The 23,641-nt window shown below is 45.0% G+C and overlaps 1 protein-coding gene across 1 annotated transcript in view; it reads left to right on the top strand.

The window, feature by feature from the left end:
- Positions 1 to 23,641, top strand: part of LOC141165026 (uncharacterized) — a 105,882-nt gene that overhangs the window by 36,723 nt on the left and 45,518 nt on the right. Inside the window, exons 4-7 of the mRNA XM_073650677.1 lie at positions 6,639 to 6,715; positions 10,352 to 10,401; positions 14,297 to 14,492; positions 16,276 to 16,386. Of these exons, the coding sequence (XP_073506778.1) occupies positions 6,639 to 6,715; positions 10,352 to 10,401; positions 14,297 to 14,492; positions 16,276 to 16,386 (434 nt within the window). The remainder of the gene's footprint in view (positions 1 to 6,638; positions 6,716 to 10,351; positions 10,402 to 14,296; positions 14,493 to 16,275; positions 16,387 to 23,641) is intronic.

Here is a 23,641-nt window from a genome sequence, read left to right as displayed (position 1 = left end):
TAATTAAACACATCCAATTGTGGAACTTATTACTATTGAAAGATCTATTGATTAAAATGTAGATTTAAATGAACTTTGTTGGAAAACTCTTTTAAGTGCAAAACCAATAATAATAGCAACGAATATCAATAATATGTTTGATCCAAATATTTCTGGAGGGTTTTGGAGCTGCTGATAATTGGGGTGATGAAGTGATTATTGGGATGCATTCTGGACTTCCAATTAAAGAATTCTGTATGAAGTCACACAGCCATAAATAATTCTGCAGATATTACACTCAATTGCACAGTAATTAATAACTTCACTTAGACAAAAATGCATCATAAAAATAATTTAATAAAAATAGAATGTCATAGAGAAGAAATGTAAAATCCATAAAGACATCTCTGTAGAGGGGACACACCCTCACATTGAACATATGGGATTAATCATAACTAGGGAAATGAGAAAGAACTGACACTTTAGCCTCCATTGAAGTAGGGACAAGGAACAAGGAATCTCTGAGAACAAGTCAACAAGGCTAGGATTCATTTAGTCAGGGCGGAGAAGTACACTTACGAGGCAAGAGCTTCCTCTGTTCAAAGGATTTGTCTCAGACGCTCTGATCAGTGATGAATATTGGGGTTTGCATCAATCCCATATTTATGGAAGATATATTTTCATGCATCATAGCAAAGGGATGAACATAACGCATTCATGCACATCACCATAAGGCCGGCCGAACACATCAAACTTAATATAGGTCAGTTGGTTGGAGCTATCCATGCCATGTTTCATCTCTTTAGAAAGGTAAAATAGTGATAGGAAATATGACAACACTATCTCCTTTCTGGGCCCGCCAGCGGCAAAGATATCCTGAAAGTAGGGGATCTCATAATCTTTTAAAAGACCTAGCACATCCCACGACCAGCCCCCATATGAGCTCATTAAGGGGATGTATATGGACGTAACTTTGATCTAATAAAAATCAGAGTTTGGGTTTTGGTCTTTTGTCAGTCCTGGAAGATACGGCTTGCTGTAGTTCTGTCCTTTTTTCTAAGGAGCATCTCCCTCCGCTAAGCGCTGAGCCATTCCATGGCGACACAAAAGGAAAAAAGAGTAATCAGCTCACCTGATTGCTGTAGGCTCTTGGTGCAAGGAAGCAAGGATACGTGGCAGCTAGTAGTTCCTTTTTTTGCCATTGTGGAGCTGGCAGTGATCGTATTGGGATATATATATATTTATATATATGTAAATAAGTACCGTATATTCCGGCGTATAAGACGACTTTTGAAGACTGAAAAATCTTCTGTCTAGTCTGGGGTCGTCTTATACGCCGGTAATGCTTTTGAACTTTCAGAAATTGACATGCGGGGATACTCTGGGGGTGTTAATAAGCTGCCGTGGCCGTATCCCTGCCATGTCGGAGTTAATATAAGGTGGAGGGAGTTAAAATACGGCGGCTGTAGGTCCAGACAGTCAGCGCTTCTGTGCTGAAACTGACACATCGCTGCGTATTCCCAGCTCCGGACACAGCGCAGGGCTTCTGTGCCGACAGCTTTCACTTGTCACAGAAGCGCTGCGCTGTGTCCGGAGCAGGGAAGTTCGCATCGCTTCTGTGACAATATATGAAAAGCCGGCAATTCAGCAGCGGCATAAGCCGGCACCCGACAATTTAGAATAGAAAGAATAGAGCTTCACACATAGATTAGATAGATAGAAACATGTCAGTCACATATATATGAAGTACAGTGACAGTATTGCTTACTGTACTTGTCATTTAGTGTAAAGGATTTATTAAAACAAATAATAGTGTTTTCATGCACCGTCTCTTTAAAAAAGCCGGCCGGCATTTCAGCAGCGGTACCCGACAATTTATAACAGAAAGATAGAGCATCACACATAGATTAGATAGATAGAAACATGTCAGTCACATATATATGAAGTACAGTGACAGTGCTGGTTACTGTACTTGTCATCTAGTGTTAAAATAACGGATTTATTTAAAAAAAAATTGGCGTGGGGTTCCCCATAATTTTAGTCTCTAGCGGAGGTTAAGCAGACGGCTGGGGCAGATGTTTGAAGCCTGGGAAGGGGGTAATACCCACGGAGCTTCCCAGGCTACTAATATCAGCCCCCAGCTGAATACATAGCCTTTACTAGCTATTAAAATGGGGGACCCCCCAAAAAAAATGACGTGGGGTCCCCCCTAATTTAATAGCTAGCAAAGGCTAGGCAGACAGCTGGGGGCTGATATTAATAGCCCAGGAAGGGTGCCATGAATATTGGCCCCCTCCCAGGCTAGAAACACCAGCCGTCAGCCGCCCCAGAAATGGCGCATTCATAGGATGCGCCAATTCTGGCACTTAGCCTCGCTCTTCCACGCTGCCCTGGTGCGGTGGCAGGGGGTAATAGGGCTGGGGTTGATGTCAGCTTATAATGCCAGCTGACATCAAGTCCAGGTTAGTAATGGAGAGGCGTCTATAAGACACCCCCATTACTAACCCCATAGTAAAAGTTAAAAAAAACACAAACACCCAGAATAAAGTCCTTTAATTGAAATAAACACACAATTCTTTATTGTTCTAAATTAAACCATACTTACCATCACGCCCCTTCCAGCTGAAGCCAACGATCTCCTGCAATAAAAGTAAAATAATAAAGCAACCTCATCCTTACCTTTCCATGGTTCCCAGGACAGCTTCAGCTCTGCTACATCGAGATGACAGGCTGGACCGCAGCAGAACGCTGCCATCCAGCCTGTCATCCCGCAGACACTGAGAAGCGCAGGCATGCTTGCGCTCTGCAGTGTCTGGCTGTGACGGCATCCAGATGAGCCGACAATGAACTCAGCTCACCTCCTGGACGTCCGTCACTGACAGCGTGGGAAACTTCTACTGCGCATGCGGAGAGCAGGAGAATTTTTCCACGCTGTCAGTGACGTGCATGAGGTGAGCCGAGTTCATTGGACATGATCTCGGCTCATCTGGATGTCGTCACAGTCAGACACTGAGGAGCACAAGCATGCCTGCGCTTCTCAGTGTCTGCCGCATGGCAAGCTGAACGGCAGCGTTCTGCTGCGGTGCAGCCTGTCATGTGAATGTAGCAGAGCTGGACCGGTCCTGGGAACCATGGAGAGGTAAGGATGAGGTTGCTTTATTATTTTACTTTTATTGCAGGAGATCGTTGGCTTCAGCTGGAATGGGCGTGATGGTAAGTATGGTTTAATTTAGAACATTAAAAAATTGTGTCTTTATTTCAATTAAAGGACTTTTTTCTGGGTGTTTGTGTTTTTTTAAATTACTTTACTAGAAATTCATGGCGGTCATGTCTAATATTGGCGTGACCCCATGAATTTCGGGCTTAGGGCCAGCTGATAATGCCAAGCTGGCCTTAACCCCTTTATTACCCAGTGAGCCACCGCACCAGGGCCCTGGATGAGTTGGGTACAGCGCCAGAAGATGGCGCTTCTATGAACGCGCCATTTTCCGGGGTGGCTGCGGACTGCAATTTGCAGCGGGGGGGGCCAGAAAGCTTGGGCCACCCTGCGCTGCAGATTCCAGCCCCCAGCTGCCTAGTTGTACCTGGCTGGACACAAAAATAGGGCGAAGCCCCACGTCTTTTTTTTTTTAATTATTTCATGAAATAATTAAAAAAAAAAGGGCTTCCCTATATTGTTGTGTCCGGCCAGGTACAAATAGGCAGCTGGTGGTTGGGGGCAGCCCGTTCCTGCCTGCTGTACCTGGCTGGACACAAAAATATGGCGAAGCCCCACGTCAACATTTTTGGGAAAAATTAATTACAAAATTAATAATAATTTAGGGACTGCATCTTTATTAACCCCTCAATTGTCATTTAGTGTTAAAATAAAGGATTTTTTAAAAAGAAAATTGGCGTGGGATCCACCATCATTATAGTCTCTAGCGGAGGTTAAGCAGACGGCTGGGGCAGATGTTTGAAGTCTGGGAAGGGGGTAATACCCACGGAGCTTCCCAGGCTACTAATATCAGCCCCCAGCTGAATACCTAGCCTTTACTAGCTATTAGAATGGGGGACCCCCCAAAAAAATGACGTGGGGTCCCCCCTATTTTAATATGTTTATGAGTGACAGTTTTCCTGCTATATACCTGCATGTCATAAGAATTTAAATTAAAAAAGGACCATGTTAAATTCAAATCTGTTTTTTTTTAATTTTTACCGGTGTTTGGTATGCGTTGGAAAAGGGGTAGTCTTATACGGTGAATATATCCTAAACTCTATATTTTAACAGGAAAGTAGGGGGGTCGTCTTATACACCAGGTCGTCTTATACGCCGGAATATACGGTATATATATATATGTATATATATATATATATATATATATATATATATATATATATATATACACATGTGGGCAAAATTGTTGGTACCCCTGGTTTAATGAAACAAAAACCCACAATGGTCACACAAATAACTTGAATCTGACAAAAGTAATATTAAATTAAAAATCTATGAAAATGAATAAATGAAAGTCAGACATTGATTTTCAACTCTGCTTCCACAGAATTTTTAAAAAAATTAAACCCATGAAATAGGCCTGGACAGAAATGATGGTACCCATGAAAATAATGTGACAAAGGGGACATGATTAATCAAGTTGTGTCCACTAATTAGCATCACAGGTGTCTACAATCTTGTAATCAGTCAGTGGGTCTGTATATAGGGCTACAGATACTCACTGTGCTGTTTGGTGACATGGTGTGTACCACACTTAACATGGACCAGAGGAAGCAAAGGAAAGAGTTGTCTCAGGAGATTAGAAAGAAAATGATAGACAAGCATGTTAAAGGTAAAGATTATAAGACCATCTCCAAGCAGCTTGATGTTGCTGTGACTACAGTTGCACATATTATTCAGAAATTTAAGATCCATGGGACTGTAGCCAACCTCCCTGGACGTGGCCGCAGGAGGAAAATTGATGACAAATCAAAGAGATGGATAATACGAATGGTAACAAAAGAGCCCAGGAAAACTTCTAAAGAGATTAAAGGTGAACTTCAAGCTCAAGGAACATCAGTGTCAGATCGCACTATCTGTCATTGTTTGATCCAAAGTGGACTTCATGGGAGATGACCAAGGAGAACACCATTGTTGAAAAAAAAATCATAAAAAAGCCTGACTGGAATTTGCCAAACTACATGTTGACAAAGCACAAAGCTTCTGGGAGAATGTCCTATGGACAGATGAGACAAAAATGGAAGTTTTTGGCAAGGCACATCAGCTCTATGTTCACAGATGGAAAAATGAAGCATGTCAAGAAAAGAACACTTTCCCTACTGTGAAACATGGAGGAGGCTCTGTTATGTTCTGGGGCTGCTTTGCTGCATCTGGCACAGGGTGTCTTGAATCTGTGCAGGGTACAATGAAATCTCAGGACTATCAAGGGATTCTAGAGAGAAATGTGCTGCCCAGTGTCAGTAAGCTTGGTCTCAGTCACAGGTCATGGGTCTTGCAACAGGATAATGACCTAAAACACACAGCTAAAAACACTCAAGAATGGCTAAGAGGAAAACATTGGACTATTCTGAGTGGCCTTCTATGAGCCCTGACCTAAATCCTATTGAGCATCTTTGGAAAGAGCTGAAACATGCCGTCTGGAAAAGGCAACCTTCAAACACGAGACAACTGGAGTAGATTGCTCATGAGGAGTGGGCCAAAATACCTGTCGAGAGGTGCAGAAGTCTCATTGACAGTTACAGGAATCGTTTGATTGCAGTGATTGCCTCAAAAGGTTGTTCAACAAAATATAAAGTTAAGAATACCATCATTTCTGTCCAGGCCTATTTCATGAGTTTAATTTTTTTTTAATTCTGTGGAAGCAGGGTGGAAAAGCAATGTCTGCCTTTCATTTGTTCATTTTCAAAGATTTTTAATTTATTATTACTTTTGTCAGATTCAAGTTATTTCTGTAACCATTGTGGGTTTTTCTTTTATTAAATGAGGGATACCAACAATTTTGGCCACGTGTGTATATATATTGGAAAAATAGCAAAGATTCCAGCACCATATATCATAAGTCCGCCTCGATGTCCTGTTAATTATGGACATATTATTCCATCAGACAACAGGGATCTCGGGGCATCACAAAAAATGTAGTCAATCCAAAATGTGCAAAAATAAGAAGAAAGGTGGCAAACACCATCCCTTGAAAGATCCTTTATTCAACAAAAATTAAAACATAGATTGGATGCAGGAGAGTTTTTTGAACACACAAAGGACGATGGACTTGTCGTGCCTTTCAGTGCTTCAACGGGTCCAGGAATATATAAATTCCATGCATTGTAACTGGAGTTGTATATACCATAAGCTCATTGTGAGTTCCCCAATAACTGGCCTAGTAGTGAAAACAGTCGTAGCCTTGTCCATCACTCGTCAGTCAATTGCGTAATTGTCCTGACGATTGTAGGCAGCGGAGTTGCTTTCCCTGACATATTGGTGGCAGCAGTGGGATCTGTGTGATGCCTCCGGTGTTCTCCTTGATAAATTGGTGGCATCGGTGGGATCTGCGTGATCCCCCTGCTGATGTCCTTGACACAGAACTACAATGGAACAAAAAATATCATTCTAGGTAATTTTGTAGGCTTATTTTAAATTTGACTCTTTTTTCTGTCTTCTTTAGCTTGTATAAGAAAATTGCTACATTTACCTCTCCTGCAATCCATTGAAGTTAATCCAGAACATTATCAAGACTATGAGGTGTATACAAAGTGCTATCTATATGTATGAGGTGGTATTGATAAATCCCATTGCTATGGAAACAAGTCTTAACTGTGGCAAGTGCACGTGCTAAGTTTTAGCAAAAAAGGTTTTGTCATTTTGAAATTGTGATTAAGAAAAGTTAACCATGTCAGGTGAAGATTAGAAATTCAGCAAAAACTTTCCAAATGCATCTTGTTTTTTTGCAGGATAATGTGCCTACAAGACTCTGATTTCATTGAGTTTTTGCTGGAAAATAAGATTTGAAATTGCTGATCATCTGTCATATTCTCCTGATTTGGACTCATCTGATTATTATCTGTTTCTGAGACACATAAAAATCTTTAAAAAAAATAAAAATTTACAACAAACAAGATGGTAACTGATGCTGTGAAGTCGGAGTTTGCAGTACAGGATAATATTCCCCCCCAAAGGATTAGAATTAATTTTTGATCAATAAATTAAATGTATAGAGTGGAAAGGTGATTATAATAAAAAAAATAGTATTACTTTGAAAGTATTATGTTATTTTCTAGACTAGGCCAAATATATATATGGGCACATCCTGCATGTTTTTTTTTCACATTGAAATATTGGTAAACATTTTAACAAGCAGTGGCTAGCTATACCATAAAGTTATAGGTAATCTGTCAGTAGGATGAATCCTTCTAAGCTGTCTATATGGGCATGTAGTAAAGATATAAATCACTGCACTCCCTATGAGTGTGCACGAGTAGGGGCCAAACCCTGGTATATCAGATCAAAGAGCCTCGGCACTCAATCGTCCTTTTGCAAGAGAAAATTTATTGACTTTGTGAAATAAATCTGTACACAGAAATAACACCAAAACGTTTCGGTCTTAACGACCTTCTTCAGTTGACTGTAGAAAATAGGACAATGTCATAGACAATTAGATACAGAACGATACAAATATCATTTCTAGATGACATAGTGAAAAAACAGCATATCATAAGTAGTGAAACAGAAATCCTTCCTATTATATTATACAAGTGTGCACAGTAATGTATAAGCGAAATATATAGCTTATAGATACACAGTATACTTTTCCATAATATGTAGGGAAATCACAAAGGAGGGGGGGGGAAGAAGGACAGACAGGGAGAAGGGGACAAAGGGATGGAGCACATAGGTATGGGGGGAAGGGGAAGAAAAAATAGAACACAAGATAGCTGGCAGAAGTGGGCACATACCGGGTAATTCTGCGAGAGATGTGAGCAACAAGTGGGTCCCAATAGGGCTGCCTAAAGGTGAGAAGGTGAATGAAATCAGAGGCAAGGACCTCACAGAGTGCGCCAGAAAGGCGTGCTGAGCCAAAGGTTACCTGCTGAGAAGCGCGTGGGGACATGGACATCACAACGCGGTCTCCACCGCTAGTTGGAGTAACCATAAGTGCAGAGAGGGAGGTTAATAAAGGGTCTAAAATGCAAAAGACGCGCGAATCCGAAACGCCGGACCGCGCATACCGGAAGTGCCATACGACGCAACCGGAAATGACGTTAGCGGGTCACCGTCTGCGTTCCACAGAGGGAGAGCGCAAACCGGAAGTTCCGGTTTGAAGTGAACAGGAAGTGACGAAAGCCGGTGCGTTCCATGAAGGGATCACTTGCGTTCCAGGACGGTGTACATAGCCAGGGGAGGGAAACAACGAGAGGTATAGATGGAAAACGAAGGGGAGGTGGGAGAGGACCACAGTATAAGGTGAATCTGCAACAAAAGAGACATAAGTTAGAGCGCACACGCTCAATCGGGGTGGATTATCCCATACATGTGGGCCTAAGATTCTTTTGTCCATCTGGTTCGCTGTTGTACATTTTCAAATATTTAGTTTATTATTTATTTATTATCATTTATTATTATTTATTACTGTTTTGACGCAGTGTTACCCTATAATCAATTTGCCACCATGTTTTTGACTGGCGTGTTTATGTAAGTTCGCGGGTGCGCTCTAACTTATGTCTCTTTTGTTGCAGATTCACCTTATACTGTGGTCCTCTCCCCCTCCCCTTCGTTTTCCATCTATACCTCTCGTTGTTTCCCTCCCCTGGCTATGTACACCGTCCTGGAACGCAAGTGATCCCTTCATGGAACGCACCGGCTTTCGTCACTTCCTGTTTGCTTCAAACCGGAACTTCCGGTTTTGCAGCTCTCCCTCTGTGGAATGCAGACGGTGACCCGCTAACGTCATTTCCGGTTGCGTCGTATGGCACTTCCGGTATGCGCGGTCCGGCGTTTCGGATTCGCGCGTCTTTTGCATTTTAGACCCTTTATTAACCTCCCTCTCTGCACTTATGGTTACTCCAACTAGCGGTGGAGACCGCGTTGTGATGTCCATGCCCCCAACCGCTTCTCAGCAGGTAACCTTTGGCTCAGCACGCCTTTCTGGCGCACTCTGTGAGGTCCTTGCCTCTGATTTCTTTCACCTTCTCACCTTTAGGCAGCCCTATTGGGACCCACTTGTTGCTCACATCTCTCGCAGAATTACCCGGTATGTGCCCACTTCTGCCAGCTATCTTGTGTTCTATTTTTTCTTCCCCTTCCCCCCATACCTATGTGCTCCATCCCTTTGTCCCCTTCTCCCTGTCCTTCTTCCCCCCCCTCCTTTGTGATTTTCCTACATATTATGGAAAAGTATACTGTGTATCTATAAGCTATATATTTCGCTTATACATTACTGTGCACACTTGTATAATATAATAGGAAGGATTTCTGTTTCACTACTTATGATATGCTGTTTTTTCACTATGTCATCTAGAAATGATATTTGTATCGTTCTGTATCTAATTGTCTATGACATTGTCCTATTTTCTACAGTCAACTGAAGAAGGTCGCTAAGACCGAAATGTTTTGGTGTTATTTCTGTGTACAGATTTATTTCACAAAGTCAATAAATTTTCTCTTGCAAAAGGACGATTGAGTGCCGAGGCTCTTTGATCTTATATGGGCATGTAGGTCATAGGAAGCTGAATAAAATGATACCTTGATATCTGTGATTTGACGTCTTATTCCAGAGAAATCCACGTTTTTCTTACATGTAAATGAGCTGTTCCAGACTATAGACAGAACACTGATCTGCATGAGAACCTGCCTCCAAGGGTTATTTTAAATCAAAGCAGGTGTTACCAGTGTGAGACATGTAACTAACACAGTACAGCAGAACAGAACTTTATTTTCTTACAAACACATTTGCTGTAGCTCTCACAGCTCTGCGATATTGCAACACTATTACAACACCTGCAGATGTGTCAGTTATAATCACACACAGCTCTGCAGTGAGATCAGAAGAGCAGAGAACGACTATTACACATCACACTGGTAACCATTACACATCACACTGGTAATTTCTCCTTTTATATAAAATAACTATGGTGGCAGATTCTCATGCAGATCTGTGTCCGACTCATAGTCCTGAACAGCTCATTTACATATAAGAAAAACGTTGATTTCTCGGGAATAAAACATTGGATCACAGCTATCAAGGTATCATTTTATTCAGCTTCCTATGACCTGCATGCCCATATAGACGGCTTAGGAGGATTCATCCTATGGACTGACTTCCTTTAAGTAATTTCTGATCTTTGATATTCTGCAATTCTTTTTTTTCTTTCACTTTTTCAGCTCTTTGTTGAAACAAAGTCGAAAAACAAGATATTAAAGGCAAAGTCCCTGTAAGTACTCAAACATTACATTACAATCAACTAGAGTTTTGTATCTTTTATAATAATAAAGACAAGAAAGAGACTTTCAACTTGCTTGAGCCTTTCTCTTCTGTCTCTTTCTTCTTTATATCTATGCCTGCAGATAACCATCTAATGTTGTTACTATAATGGATGTCATCCATACCTCTCAGGCTCCAGATTAGCGAGTCTTCCTAGTTATACACTACTGTTTCCCCTTTTTCTATACTGTTACATAACTAGGAAGATTTGCTGATCAGTTGTCCTTTGTAAACAATACTGATTGTTGTTCTGTTTTTCCAAAAATAAATCTGACTATAGACTGTTTTTCCATACAGTAATTAGAAAAAGTACAGTATTACTACTTTATAAAAATGACTCCGGAATCCACCAAGCAGCCATTGAATAATCAGTTGACTGTTGATTTTTAAGCAAAGCAGTACAATCATACTCATAGACAGTGGCATACCACCAATGGCGGCTGGCCACGCGGCTGCTATGGGGCCCGTGAGCCAAGGGGGCCCGGTGCCAGCACAGGTGCCAGTCCCCCTCCCTTGCCCATCATCGCACGTTCAAAGTAATGATGAAAGAGGGAACATCAGCTGACACTTCCTCCTCCATCATGGAGTCTGACGTCTCAGCATCTCAGCACAGCGGGCACTATGTAGTGACGTCCTCATGCCCGCTGCGCTAAGATATGCGACGCTTCAGATCGCTTGCTGCCGAGACCAGAGCAGCGGGGGAAGGAGGAGAGGTGAGTATTGTGGTTTTTTTTAATGTGCTAGCCATAATACTGTATGGAGGACTAAGGAGAATGCGTTATACTATATGGAGGACTATAAGAAGTGCAGTATACTGTATGGAGGACTATGGGAAGTGTATTATACTGTATGAAGGACTATGGAAAGTGCATTATACTGAATGGAGGACTATGGAGAGTGCATTATACTGTACGAAAGTTATGGGGAGTGCTTTATATTTTATGGAGGACTATGGGGTGCATTATACTACATGTAGGGATATGGGGGACAGTATACTATATGGAGGACTATGGGGCCCATTATACTATATGTAGGGCTATGTGAGGGCTTTAATAATATATGGAGGTCTATGTGGGGCCATTAAATATATTTGGAGGGCTATGTGGGGCCATTTTAATATTTGGAGGGCTATGTGGGGACCATTATAATATTTGGAGGGCTATGAGGGAGCCTTTATACTTTATGGAGGGCTATGTGGGGGCCATTATACTGTGTGTAAGCAATTATACAGTGTGAAAGTTTGTGTGAGGTCCATCATACTGTGTGGAGGGCTGTATAGGAGCCATTATACTGTTTGTAGGGCTAGTGGGAGCTATTATACAGTGGGATGAGGTATGGGGCCATTATACTGTATGGAGGGCTGTTGGGAGGTCACAGTTGGGGGATCATACTGTGTTGAGGTCACCATACTTTGCCACGGGCATGGAGGGGGGTACAGCAGGGTCATCATACTGTGCATGTGGAGGGTACTGTGGAGGAATTCACTGTGGGGGTATCATACAGTGTTTGTGTGGGACTTTTGTTGGCATCATACTTTATGTATACCTCCCAACTTTAGAAACACAGAAAGAGGGACAAAGTAGCGCGCAGCGGCAAATTTTTGGCCACACCCCTGGCCACACCCAAATCCACGCCCATTTACCATTTCTTCCTATCCTGGCAGGAGGAGATGTCAGAGGGGTGCCGGCAGTGAGGGACATTCAGCAGACACCTGAGACTGCAAGGCGTAGACCAAAATCCGGGACTGTCCGCTGTATCTGGGACAGTTGGGACTAGAGATGAGCGGATGAATTCATGGGTCTCTGGCCCAGCAACTAGATCTGTGCTACCTGGTGGCAGGATGGGAGGGAATCTTTTACCTTCCGGCGTCCTCGGCGCGGCTTTTGATTAGCAAGGGCTGGCGCAACGTCATCTGTGCCTCATGCTCATCTCTAGTTTAGACCTATTGATTTATTTTTTGTTCATTCATTTATAGTCGTGGCAGCCAGAGCTTTCTCATCTTTATGTAGCTTCACTACATGACATTTGGCTTCTGGTGTCTGTAGGGCCGTAGCATAAATACTGTGGTTTTTTTTTTCTGCAGGATCTGCATTAAACTAAACAATAACAATTTTCTCTGATTATTGCTGCATTCTTTTAGGCCTTTTCCCCCTTACTTGATGCTTTTCTGGTGCAGATGTGAAGCCTCGTTTTTAATGTGTTTTTTATAGTACAGAAAAGCTTTGATTCTGCACTTAAAAAGTAACTGTAGTTTTTCACATGTGTTTTTTTAGGCTCCACCTAGAAGACAAGAGAGAAAAAAAGCACCAAAACTGCACAGTTCAGCAGCGTCTTTTGACGCACAGGGGGCGCAGTTTTCATGAAATCACATCTACTGCTTGGACAGTTAAACACAGCAGAATTTCTGGGAAAAGCAGCAGAAAATACGCAGCATTTACACTACATGTGAACATGGTCTAAATGTGCAAGCAAAGTGGATGCGATTCCATGAAATCTCAGCCCTCTGTGGTCTGAAGACACTGTTGAATTCTACTGTTTTGGTGCATTTTTTCTCTATGGGCTTCTTCTGAAAAAAAGCATGAAAAAAAAGCCGTTGTATTTCATTTTTAAGCGCAGAATCAAAGCTTTTCTGTAGCATTAAAAAAGCGTTAAAAAGGCTGCTTCATATCTGCACCAAAATCACATCAAATAAGCTGGAAAACGCATAAAAGAAAAGCAGCAAACACGAAATAATCAGAGAAGATTGTTACTGCATTGTGTGGTGAGGACACCTGCAGAAAGAACAGTAGAAAGAATGCAGCATTTACGCTATGTGTGAACACGGCCTCAGTGTTACATTATTTCATTTTTTATGGGTTTAAAAGAGAAAAAATATCAATCACGCCATTTTTTCTGCTATTTACCAATCCCCATAAATAATTTGATCCCTGTGTTGTGCGGGTTGTTACGATTACAGGGACACCAAATATGTCTGTTATTTGCTGATTTGTGATGGTTATTGTTTGTTTTTGTTCTTACAAAATGCATCAAAAATTTAATTTCTTTTCATTACCAAGTGTTTTTCATTATTTTTTAGTAATTTTATAGGATAAAAAAATATTTTTTTATTCTCCTTCTAGAATACAAATACATAGAAATATACTGTAGTGTACAATTTATTAGTACAATCTGCCTGTGGAGTCAGAGCCTGCAATACAGATCCAGTATACAAAATTCTCATTATTACATCACCGGAGTTTGTTGCTCAGTATCTTTAGCTCCTGCCTGTAATGTTGAAGGTTTGTGTGTTCAAATACCGGGGAGACTCACACATAAGAAAAAAATGACATTTTTTGTAATTGCTTTTTATTATTTTTAGTAGTTTTATAGGAACAAAAAAATCTGACTTTTTCTTCACCTCTAGTATACAGGAAACATAGAAATACATTGTTATATACAATGTATGTCTAGGTGTAATCATATAATCTGCTTCTGGGCTCACTGTCTGCAGTACAGGTAAAGATTACCAAATTCTCCTATCTACATTATTGTGGGCTGTGGCTCATAGATAGATAGGTATAACTCCGAGAAGCCGGTTGTCTATCAGCATGACATCGGCAGTCAGGACAGCTGCTCTGTTAAAGTGCCTGTTAGAAACTTTCTGTCTGTTAGTTTTTAGGCCCATAGTAAAAAAAAATAAAACAGTCTCGTATTACCTCTTTAAGCTTCCAACCACTGACCATGGCTGGGGGATGTTTTCTTTTCTACAATCTCTTTTTATATCGCAAGGTTACTTTATAATTATTTTTTTTCCTTCTTGTACCAAGGTTAAAATTCTGTGCTTAAAAGCTTTTTATGTTTTACAGGTTTTTATACCAAGTCTTTCCAGGAAACACTTCTCAGTGGTTGAAAATACTTCACCAAGCTATAAATGAGAATGACTCTTGCAGTGCTGAGAACCTGCTCAGTGTTTTTAAGGATACTTGTCCTCATCTGATCAACTCAACTGAAATGTCATCAGGCAGCTTAGCCTTGCACTTGGCCTGCAAAAATGGATTTTTTGTATGTAAATTTAACATATCTAAGATTTACTGTATACAAGTATCAGTTTCATTAGGAAGCAGAGTAATCATTATGTAACCACACATTAACACTTTTACTCTCATGTAAATATTAATTACACTATGGGGAATAATTGGAATAGATCTGTTGACCTAGCTAGGTAAATTGAATCTCACTTTTCCCTTATTACAATAAGTATCTCAGGCTCTGTTACATAGAATATTAAAGGTCACTAACAGCCCTCATGCAGCTACAAAGATGGAAAAAAATACAGTCCTGTCTCTTTAAATGCAAGAATGAAAAAAATATTTATTTGTGCATTAAACATGCCTTGTCTTTAAGAAACTAAGGGAAGATGGGAACATTCAAATAAGACTGAACTTACATGTCCATGTTTGTAACTGACAGCAATAGAATACAATACAGATCATGTTATGTCTGTCAGAAGCCACAGGATCAAAAAGGCTAACTCGGATAGATGTGGCAGAAGCCCGATATTCACCCTGTAACCCAGGGATCTGGTCTTATAATAGGGTTCACTGGATAGCTTCCATTAAAGGGCTGCCTTGCGGATGAGCGAACAAGAGACAAGAGGGGTCATCACAAGGGGTCAAAACCAAGAAGTCACAACAGGGACAAAAGCAGAAGGCAAGTGGTCAAAATACAAGCCAAGCTCAGACAACAAGAGCAAATGATCAGAGTGATCAGGTCTAGCTGAGCTAAGTATATAACCGGCAGCTAGAGACTGTCTGCTGGGGTTATATATAATGGAGCCCTACCTATGGCTCCCAGCAGAGAGCTAATTACCTACCAGCTCACTGCAGAAGAACAGGTGGACAGAAAAGGGTCTCAGCAATTTAAAGGAAATCTGTAAATAGGATCAACCCTCCTAAACCGTCTATATGGGCATGCAGGTCATAGGAAGCTGAATAAGGTGATACCTTGATATCTGCTATCTGATGTCTTATTCCAGAGAAATCCATGTTTTCTTCTATTTAAAATAATCTCTGGAGGCAGAGTTATCTTCCAGGCAGCGTCCTCCCCATAGCCTGAAAGAGGTCATTTATATAAAGTGATAAAAGATCATTTCTCTACAACAAAGCATCTGATATGAGATATACAGGCATCACTATTTTTAGTAGTCTATAACCTGTGCCTATCCTAATAGTTTAGATAGGTCAAATGTGGTGACAGGTTCCCCTTAAAAGCTAAACTGATACCAGCTGCCAGTGTCTCGCATTAACCGCATTCACAGATGTGACAGATGGCATATGTGTGCTATCTATTAACATCTCAGCCCACTCATTTTGTCCATGAATCAGACTAAGCTGAAACATAATGGTCCCGATTCATCAAGATCGGTGTTGTTCATATCTCACACTGTCCCATCCCCGTTCCGCTCCAGATCCACCCATTTTGGTGAAGTTGGCTGAAACTGTAACAGTCAAACGTAAAAAAAAAATATATTTGTACATCTCCCTGTTGTGCAAACCAAATATCCTTGTTGATACTTTTTTTATATTACTTTAACATGTCATTGTAGTCCATGTATATGTTTCTTATAGTATGTCAGGTTTTTTTTAGTATGTTTAATGAAGAGCTGTTTGTTGAGATCGAAACATCAAATATGTATTTTATTGTAATCAATCATAACAAATACCCAAAGAGTCACTCAACTAGTTCTTGAACACGGGGCCACCTACGATTTGAAATGATTGGTTAGACATTAAAATATGGGAAAAAATTGCAAATGTCTGTTAACTTAGTTTTCATTATTTTTAAGGATATTGCATTGGTGTTACTTGAGAATGGCGGAGATGTCAATAAAAGAGATGGAAATAATCACAAATCATTACACTATGCCTTAGGAGGACAACACAGAGATGTTTGTCAGGTTTGATTTATTTTATTTCTTAATTAAAACTTAAGTCACATTTAGACATTTTAGGTTTTTATTATCGTGTGCAGCTTGATTGTCATGAAGGGCAGCATATTATAGTGACAGATCCAAGGATCAATTGCACCAAAACTTGATAAAGAAAGTAATGTGCCATTTCTATAATAATGACTAAGAAAAAATACAAGAGATTTAGGCAACGGCCCCTCTATCAGTATTTGGTCAGTATTCGGTCAGTATGTTTTCTCAGGAGTGGGAGCCAAAACCAGGAGTGGGTGATAAATGCAGAATTGGTGACTTGTTTCTATTATACTTTCCCTCTGATTGTTCCTCACCGGGTTTTGGCTCCCACTCCTGAGAAACAATACTGACCAAATACTGATAGTGGGGCTGTGAACTTATAGCTATGAGTCCACTTAATGTACTTCACCTGCTTCTTCGTGACCCCTAACCAGTGATTTCTGATGAATATGTATACAAGCAAATCCATCAGCACCCACAGTATTCATCAATCAGCACTTGTCTCCCTGTTTTCTCTCACACCTTCATTAATGTTTGATAGTTGATTAACTATATTCTTTTGGCCATAAAAATTGGAAAGCTTTTGAAACTATTTACCTTCCCCTATGTCTGTAATCTTCCAATCAGAATAAGGAACATGAGCTATATCAACAAATTTATTATTGTTTTTTTGTATAATTCATGTAAATCAGTTGGCTGCATATAATGTCGGACTTGGTAATTAGGGTCCACCAGCAGAATTGACACTGGGGGCCAACCCTACATTTCCATTGCAAATATAACTCTTAGGCCACGGCTCCACTATCAGTATTTTGTCAGTATTCGGTCAGTATTTTTTCTCAGGAGTGGGAAAACCAGGTGAGGAACAATCAGAGAAAAGGTATAATAGAAACAAGTCACCAATTCTGCATTTATCACCCACTCCTGGTTTTGGCTCCCACTCCTGAGAAAAAATACTGACCGAATGCTGACCAAATACTGATAGTGGGGCTGTGGCCTAAGAATGCTCATTCATGATTGCAGTGTAAACAGGCTGGCGATCACCTAATAAATGAGCATCAAATGAACTGATCTTTTGTTGCAGCTCAAAAGACCATCAGTCTCAGCGATGCATCATCCTGTGTAAAGAGGACTTGCACTGCCGTGAATACAACTCCTAGCATGTTCTGAAGATTTGCACCTGTCAGGATATACTGGGAGTCAGGGGCGTACATAGAAGCCATGGGGCCCCATAGCAGAAGCTCTAATTGGGCCCCCCCCCTACAAAAAATAAATATTTGTCTATGTCACAGAAGAGCAGCTCTCATAACTTTCCAGCCTTTACATAGAAATTTACCTCCCTTTGAAGTCGTAGATTCCTCCTTCATTGCCCCCATAAAGTATGATGCCAACAAAAGTGCCCCCAAACAGTATGATACCCCTATGGTGCATTCCTCCACATGCACAGTATAATGACCCTATTGTACCCCACTTCAACTCCCACGGCAAAGTATGGTGACCCTAACACAGTATAATCCCCCAACTGTGAACCCCACAGAGCCCTCCATACACTCTCATGGCCCCCACACAGCCCTGCAAACTGTATAATGGCCCCCACACAGCCCTCCAAACAGTTTAATGACCCCACATAAACCTTCACACTGTATAATTGCTTTCATACAGTATAATGGCCCCCCACATAGCCCTCAAAATATTATAATGGCCCCACATAGCCTTCCATATAGTATAATGCACTACCAATAATCTTCCATATAGTATAATGCGCCCCCATAATCCTCCATATAGTATAATGCTCCCCCCATAAACCTCCATATAGTATAATGCGCCCCCCATAATCCTCCGTATAGTATAATGAACTTCCCATGGTCCTCCATAGAATATAATGCACTCCCCATAGTCCTCCATACAGTATGTTACACACCCCATAGGGTAAAATGCAGCCCCCATATAGTATAATGCACGCCACAGTCCTGCAGTATTATGGGCACCACGTACTCACTGATTTTAAAATACCGTATATTTTAAATAAGCCGACCCGAATATAAGCCGAGGCCCCTAATTTTACCTCATAAAAATGGGAAAACCTATTGACTTGAGTATAAGCCTAGGTGTAGCGTCGGCGTCCCTGCCTCCTGCTAGGCAGGGACGCTGTTCCCCTCACCTCTCTGCTCCGTGCCCGGCGGCTTCCTCCCGCTCTGCTTGCAGCGCCCGCTCTCCCCCGGTCACTGTGCTTAGGGCGCGCGCGCGCTCCCCCTCTCTTAAAGGGGCCGCGCGCGTCGCCCTAAGGAGTCCCCGGCCAATGGCCGGAGGATCCCTCCATAAATAAGGCACCTCTTCCAAAATGGAGGTGCCCGAGCAATGTTGTTGCACTGTTCACTACTCTGCTTCAGCCCTCAGGTCCCGTTTCCAGTTTCCTGCCAGTTTCCTGCCAGTTTCCTGCCAGTTTCCTGCCAGTTTCCTGCCAGTTTCCTGCCAGTTTCCTGCCAGTTTGCTGTCTGATTCCTGCCTGTTATCCGCTTACCCATTTGCTAGCCTGAGGTCCGACGGTCTGCCTTCCGACTCCTGTCAGTCTGTCTATGGACCAGCTAACCCGCTCACCTGGGAGCGCTCATCTGCTACCTGCCTGTTAGCCTACCTGGAGGCTCTGCCGTCACGTGCCGTGACCACCTGCCAGTCCAGAGACTCTTGCCCGCTCACCTGGGAGCGCTCATCTGCTACCTGCCTGTTAGCCTACCTGGAGGCTCCGCCGTCACGTGCTGTGACCACCTGTCAGTCCAGAGACTCTTGCCCGCTCACCTGGGAGCGCTCATCTGCTACCTGCCTGTTAGCCTACCTGGAGGCTCCGCCGTCAAGTGCCATGACCACCTGCCAGTCCAGAGACTCTTGCCCGCTCACCTGGGAGCGCTCATCTGCTACCTGCCTGTTAGCCTACCTGGAGGCTTCGCCGTCACATGCTGTGACCACCTGCCAGTCCAGAGACTCTTGCCCGCTCACCTGGGAGCCCTCATCTGCTACCTGCCTGTTAGCCTACCTGGAGGCTCCGCCGTCACGTGCCGTGACCACCTGCCAGTCCAGAGACTCTTGCCCGCTCACCTGGGAGCGCTCATCTGCTACCTGCCTGTTAGCCTACCTGGAGGCTCCGCCGTCACATGCTGTGACCACCTGCTTATCCAGAGACTCTCGCCTGCTCACCTGGGAGCACTCATCTGCCATCTGCCTTCTAGCCTACCTGGAGGCTCAGCCGTCACAGGTCGTACCTGCCCGCTTACCCAGAGACTGTCCCGGTCACTTGCCGTGACCTCCTGCCCTTTTACCCAGAGACTGTCCCGGTCACTTGCCGTGACCTCCTGCCCTTTTACCCAGAGACTGTCCCGGTCACTTGCTGTGACCTCCTGCCCGTTTACCCAGAGACTGTCCCGGTCACTTGCCGTGACCTCCTGCCCGTTTACCCAGAGACTGTCCCGGTCACCTGCTGTGACTGCCTGCCTGTCTTCCCTGGTCGCCACCCGCTTCCTTACAAGGACCGCCCCCTTGTATAAGTTGCTCAGAGGTTCCGCCTCCCAGACCCGTTACAGTTTGCTCGGGCCATGGAACCCGGTGGCACCCAAGCTCCCTCGCTCTCGGACCTTTGTCATGAACTGTCCCGACAGAGGTCCCAACAGGAGTCCATCCTGGGTCACCTGCGGAATGTCAACTCTTTCCTGGACACTTTGACTGCCCCACCAGCAACCACCACTAGTGTCATGACTCGCAGCCCGGCTGCTCCGCTGCCCACCAATACCATAGTATCCTGCTCTGGAATCCGGCTTTCTGCACCTCCTCGCTTCGGAGGCGACTCCGCTCAAGCTCGGGGCTTCATTAACCAGTGCACCCTGCACTTTGAACATCAGTCCCACCAGTTTAATTCCGACCGGGCCAAAGTAGCCTTCATCATGTCCCATCTCACGGGAGAGGCACTGGCTTGGCTAAATCCTCTATGGGAGAGAGGAGACCCTCTGGTGTCCGACCTGCCAGCCTTTCTCACGGCTTTCCGGGAGGTCTTCGACGAACCCGGACGGAAGACCTCGTCCGCCTCATCTCTGCTACGCCTCCGTCAAGGGAGTCTCACCGTGGGCCAATATGCCATACGGTTCCTTACCCTTGCTTCGGAGCTGGCCTGGGATAACGACGCCCTGGTGTCCGTCTTCTGGGAGGGTCTGTCCGGCCGTATTAAAGATGAACTCGCCGGTCGGGACATTCCTACCACTCTCGACGACTTGATTACACTTGCCACCCGGATTGACATCAGGTTCCAGGAGCGCGCTAGGGAGGTCACCCGTGAGAGGAGGATTCCACGTCTAGTCCCTACCTTCCAGAGACCCGTCACTCCCTCTGTTACTCCCCAGGCACACTCACCTGAGCCTATGCAGGTCGACCAGACCAAGATGGTCAAGACCCGTCAAGACTTACGTCGTGCCGAGGGGAGCTGTTTCTACTGTGGCAGTAAGGAGCACCGGATCCGTTCCTGCCCTGAGAGGTCGGGAAACGCCTGTGTCTAGGATCGCTCAGAGAGGTCGCCCTAGACAAAAGTAAACCCTCTCCATCCCTGATGCTGTCTGTTTCTATCTTCTGCGGAGAGAACCGCTATTTTGAACTGGCTCAACTTGACTCTGGAGCTGCTGGGAATCTCATCTCTCAATCCCTGGTAGAAAAATACCACATTCCCACCAAACCTCTGGCCGTACCTTTATCTGTTGCCGCCGTGGATGGGGGTCTCTTACCACATCCCATCCAACTCATCACCGAATCTCTGACTCTACAGGTGGGAATGCTGCATTCTGAGAGCATCTCCTTTCATGTTCTGCCTGGACTCTCTCACGCACTATTGCTTGGCCTGCCTTGGCTCCAGAGACATGCACCCGTACTTGACTGGCAGACCGGAGAGGTCCTTCGCTGGGGACAGGACTGCCATAAGACTTGTGTAGCACCCTGAGGACTCGGCTGCTACAGGGGTATTGCACCTCAAACCAGAGGTGTGGTATTCCACTCCCGGGTAAGGATGGAGTGTGGGACTGAGCTTAGTAGGCTGCATGCACTACATACATCCCATTTCCGGGGGACAGAACTACGGTACTCCCACCAAGTAGATGTGCAGGTACGACAGCGTCTGTCCCTGGCTGGAGTGGGAGGGGGGGTGGAACATCCCAGTAGTGTAGGGGCAGATAGGGGAGGGGCTCTGGGCATAGAGATAGGAGCCCATTGGGTGCTGGTCACCTGGGCTCACACATAGAGGGAGTATATATGGTGGACACCATCTAGAGATAGTCAGTCTGTCAGGAGAGTGCTGAGGAGGAGTTCAGCCAGGAGGGCTGACAAGGAGCTGTGGCTCCGGCTGGGCCCAGCTCCAGGGCCAGGCCTGAAGCAGAGAGGAAGAAGAAAGGCCCAGAGGCATGAGACCAAGAGGGAACCCTGAGATCCCAGGAGTGAGCTAAAAAGGGTGAAGGGTTGGCAGAAGAGGGCACCGGATCCCAAGCTGGCGGAGGCAAAAGTAACCCTTAACCAGGAACCGGAGGTCGTGGTGAAGTTTTGCCACGACCCTCACCACATCCACCAGGAAGGTACACCAAGAGTAGGGTCAGGAAAGCCAGAGAAGGTTTTACCATAGAAGGCCCAAGGGAACCGGACAAAGGTGGATCCCTGGTGGGGACGGCCAGGAGAAAGAGAGTGAGAGGGAAGCTCAGGACCACGCTCCGGAACTGCCTGGGGGTTAGCCGAGTCCCGCACCTGGTGGATGCAGCACGGCTCGGGTGGTCACTCAAGGCCAGAGTGACTGAAGGAACACCTGTGAGTAAAAACCCTGAAACTGCATCTCACGTCTCTGACTCTCCTTTCTGCACTATCACTACCCCCATCATCCGCACCAGCTGCCCTGAGGCCATACCCCTCCCGTTGGGGGTTATACCACCATTGCTGCACACATACTACCGGCCTCAGCGGACTGTTCTGCAGCGGCGGCCTTGTGTCCGCAAATCAACGGGTGGCGTAGTCGACACAGAAACAACATCTACCAAGACTGCCACACACTTAGTTTGACACCCTGGGCACGGACCGGGTCACCGCCACAAGGACTACTACCCCCATCCAGATCCGGCTCCGGGTATCCCTTGAACATGGCCCAGGGGGCGCGTCAACTTTGGCGTAGTCGGCAGGATCACGTGCCCGCAACTACCGGGTACTGCGTGCCTGAAGAAAAGTTCATATTTACCGTAAGAAGAAGTCTCCCGCCAATTCCGGAGGGTCCCCGCCATCGGACGCCATCACGGGTCGTTTCCGGCCGGTTGCCCGCCATCTGCAGCTTTTTCCCGCCATCCACGGAGTTTCCCGCCACTGGGAGACGATTCCCGCCATCTGAGACGATTTCCCGCCCTGGCAGAGCGGACTCCATTATGGGCGTGCCAGAGGGTGGCAGGAGGCCACCTCCCATCGTGGGCCAGGTCCAGGAATGGCGCCAAAAGCGGAAACCGCCCCCACCAGCAGAGACTGCAATGATTGAGATGTCCGTCAGCGTGGGGGGTCTGCCCCTGGAACTGACAATCACCAAGTTGCCCCAGGACCGCCCTAAGTGTGGGCGGATGAAGAACAAAAGAGTGAGGATGGGTGCAGCCTGGAAGAGTCTGGAGAGATCGCACCCAGAGATGGAGGGTGAGTCAGGCAGCACCGACCCGATGGTCAGGAGCCTGTTGCAAGCCACCACCCCACAAGACCTGGTGGAGATCCTGGCACAGCTCCCCCGAGACCGGGAGCGTGCACAGACCGCGCTGGAGGGCCTCGCACGGAGGATGGCCCAGGTGCAGCAAGAAACGCTGACTGAGTGGAGTAGGGAGATGGCCCAGCAGGCTGGAACCCGCCAGCGGAGCACGCCACCCGAGATGAGGAGTCTGACCGCCTCTGAGGATGGTGCAGGAGGAATGAAGGCCGGAGACGACGCCGTGGAAGGAGCTGAAGAGACGGAGGCAGGTAAAGGGGACGTCACTACCCCAAGCCTAGAAACCGTGAGCCTGCCCCAGCTCCCCGTCGCAGAGCCCGAAATTCCCCCTACCGTGCCCGTCGCTGCACCGCCACCGCTCCAGACTAGGCCTCAAGCAGGAGCCGCGGCCACGCCCCCTGTGACGTCACGCGCCTTAACCCCGAGCGCGGCCAAGCAGGAGACGCCTCCGGCCTGGTCGCAGGGCCGAGTACCCCCGGGCGCCGC

This window comes from Phyllobates terribilis, unplaced genomic scaffold (assembly GCF_046119375.1).
Source record: "Phyllobates terribilis strain yellow unplaced genomic scaffold, ASM4611937v1 Scaffold_11__3_contigs__length_659146591, whole genome shotgun sequence".
NCBI classification, from domain to species: Eukaryota; Metazoa; Chordata; class Amphibia; order Anura; family Dendrobatidae; genus Phyllobates; species Phyllobates terribilis.
Note: the sequence above shows the minus strand (reverse complement) of the source record. Positions and strands in the feature narration are given on the sequence as shown.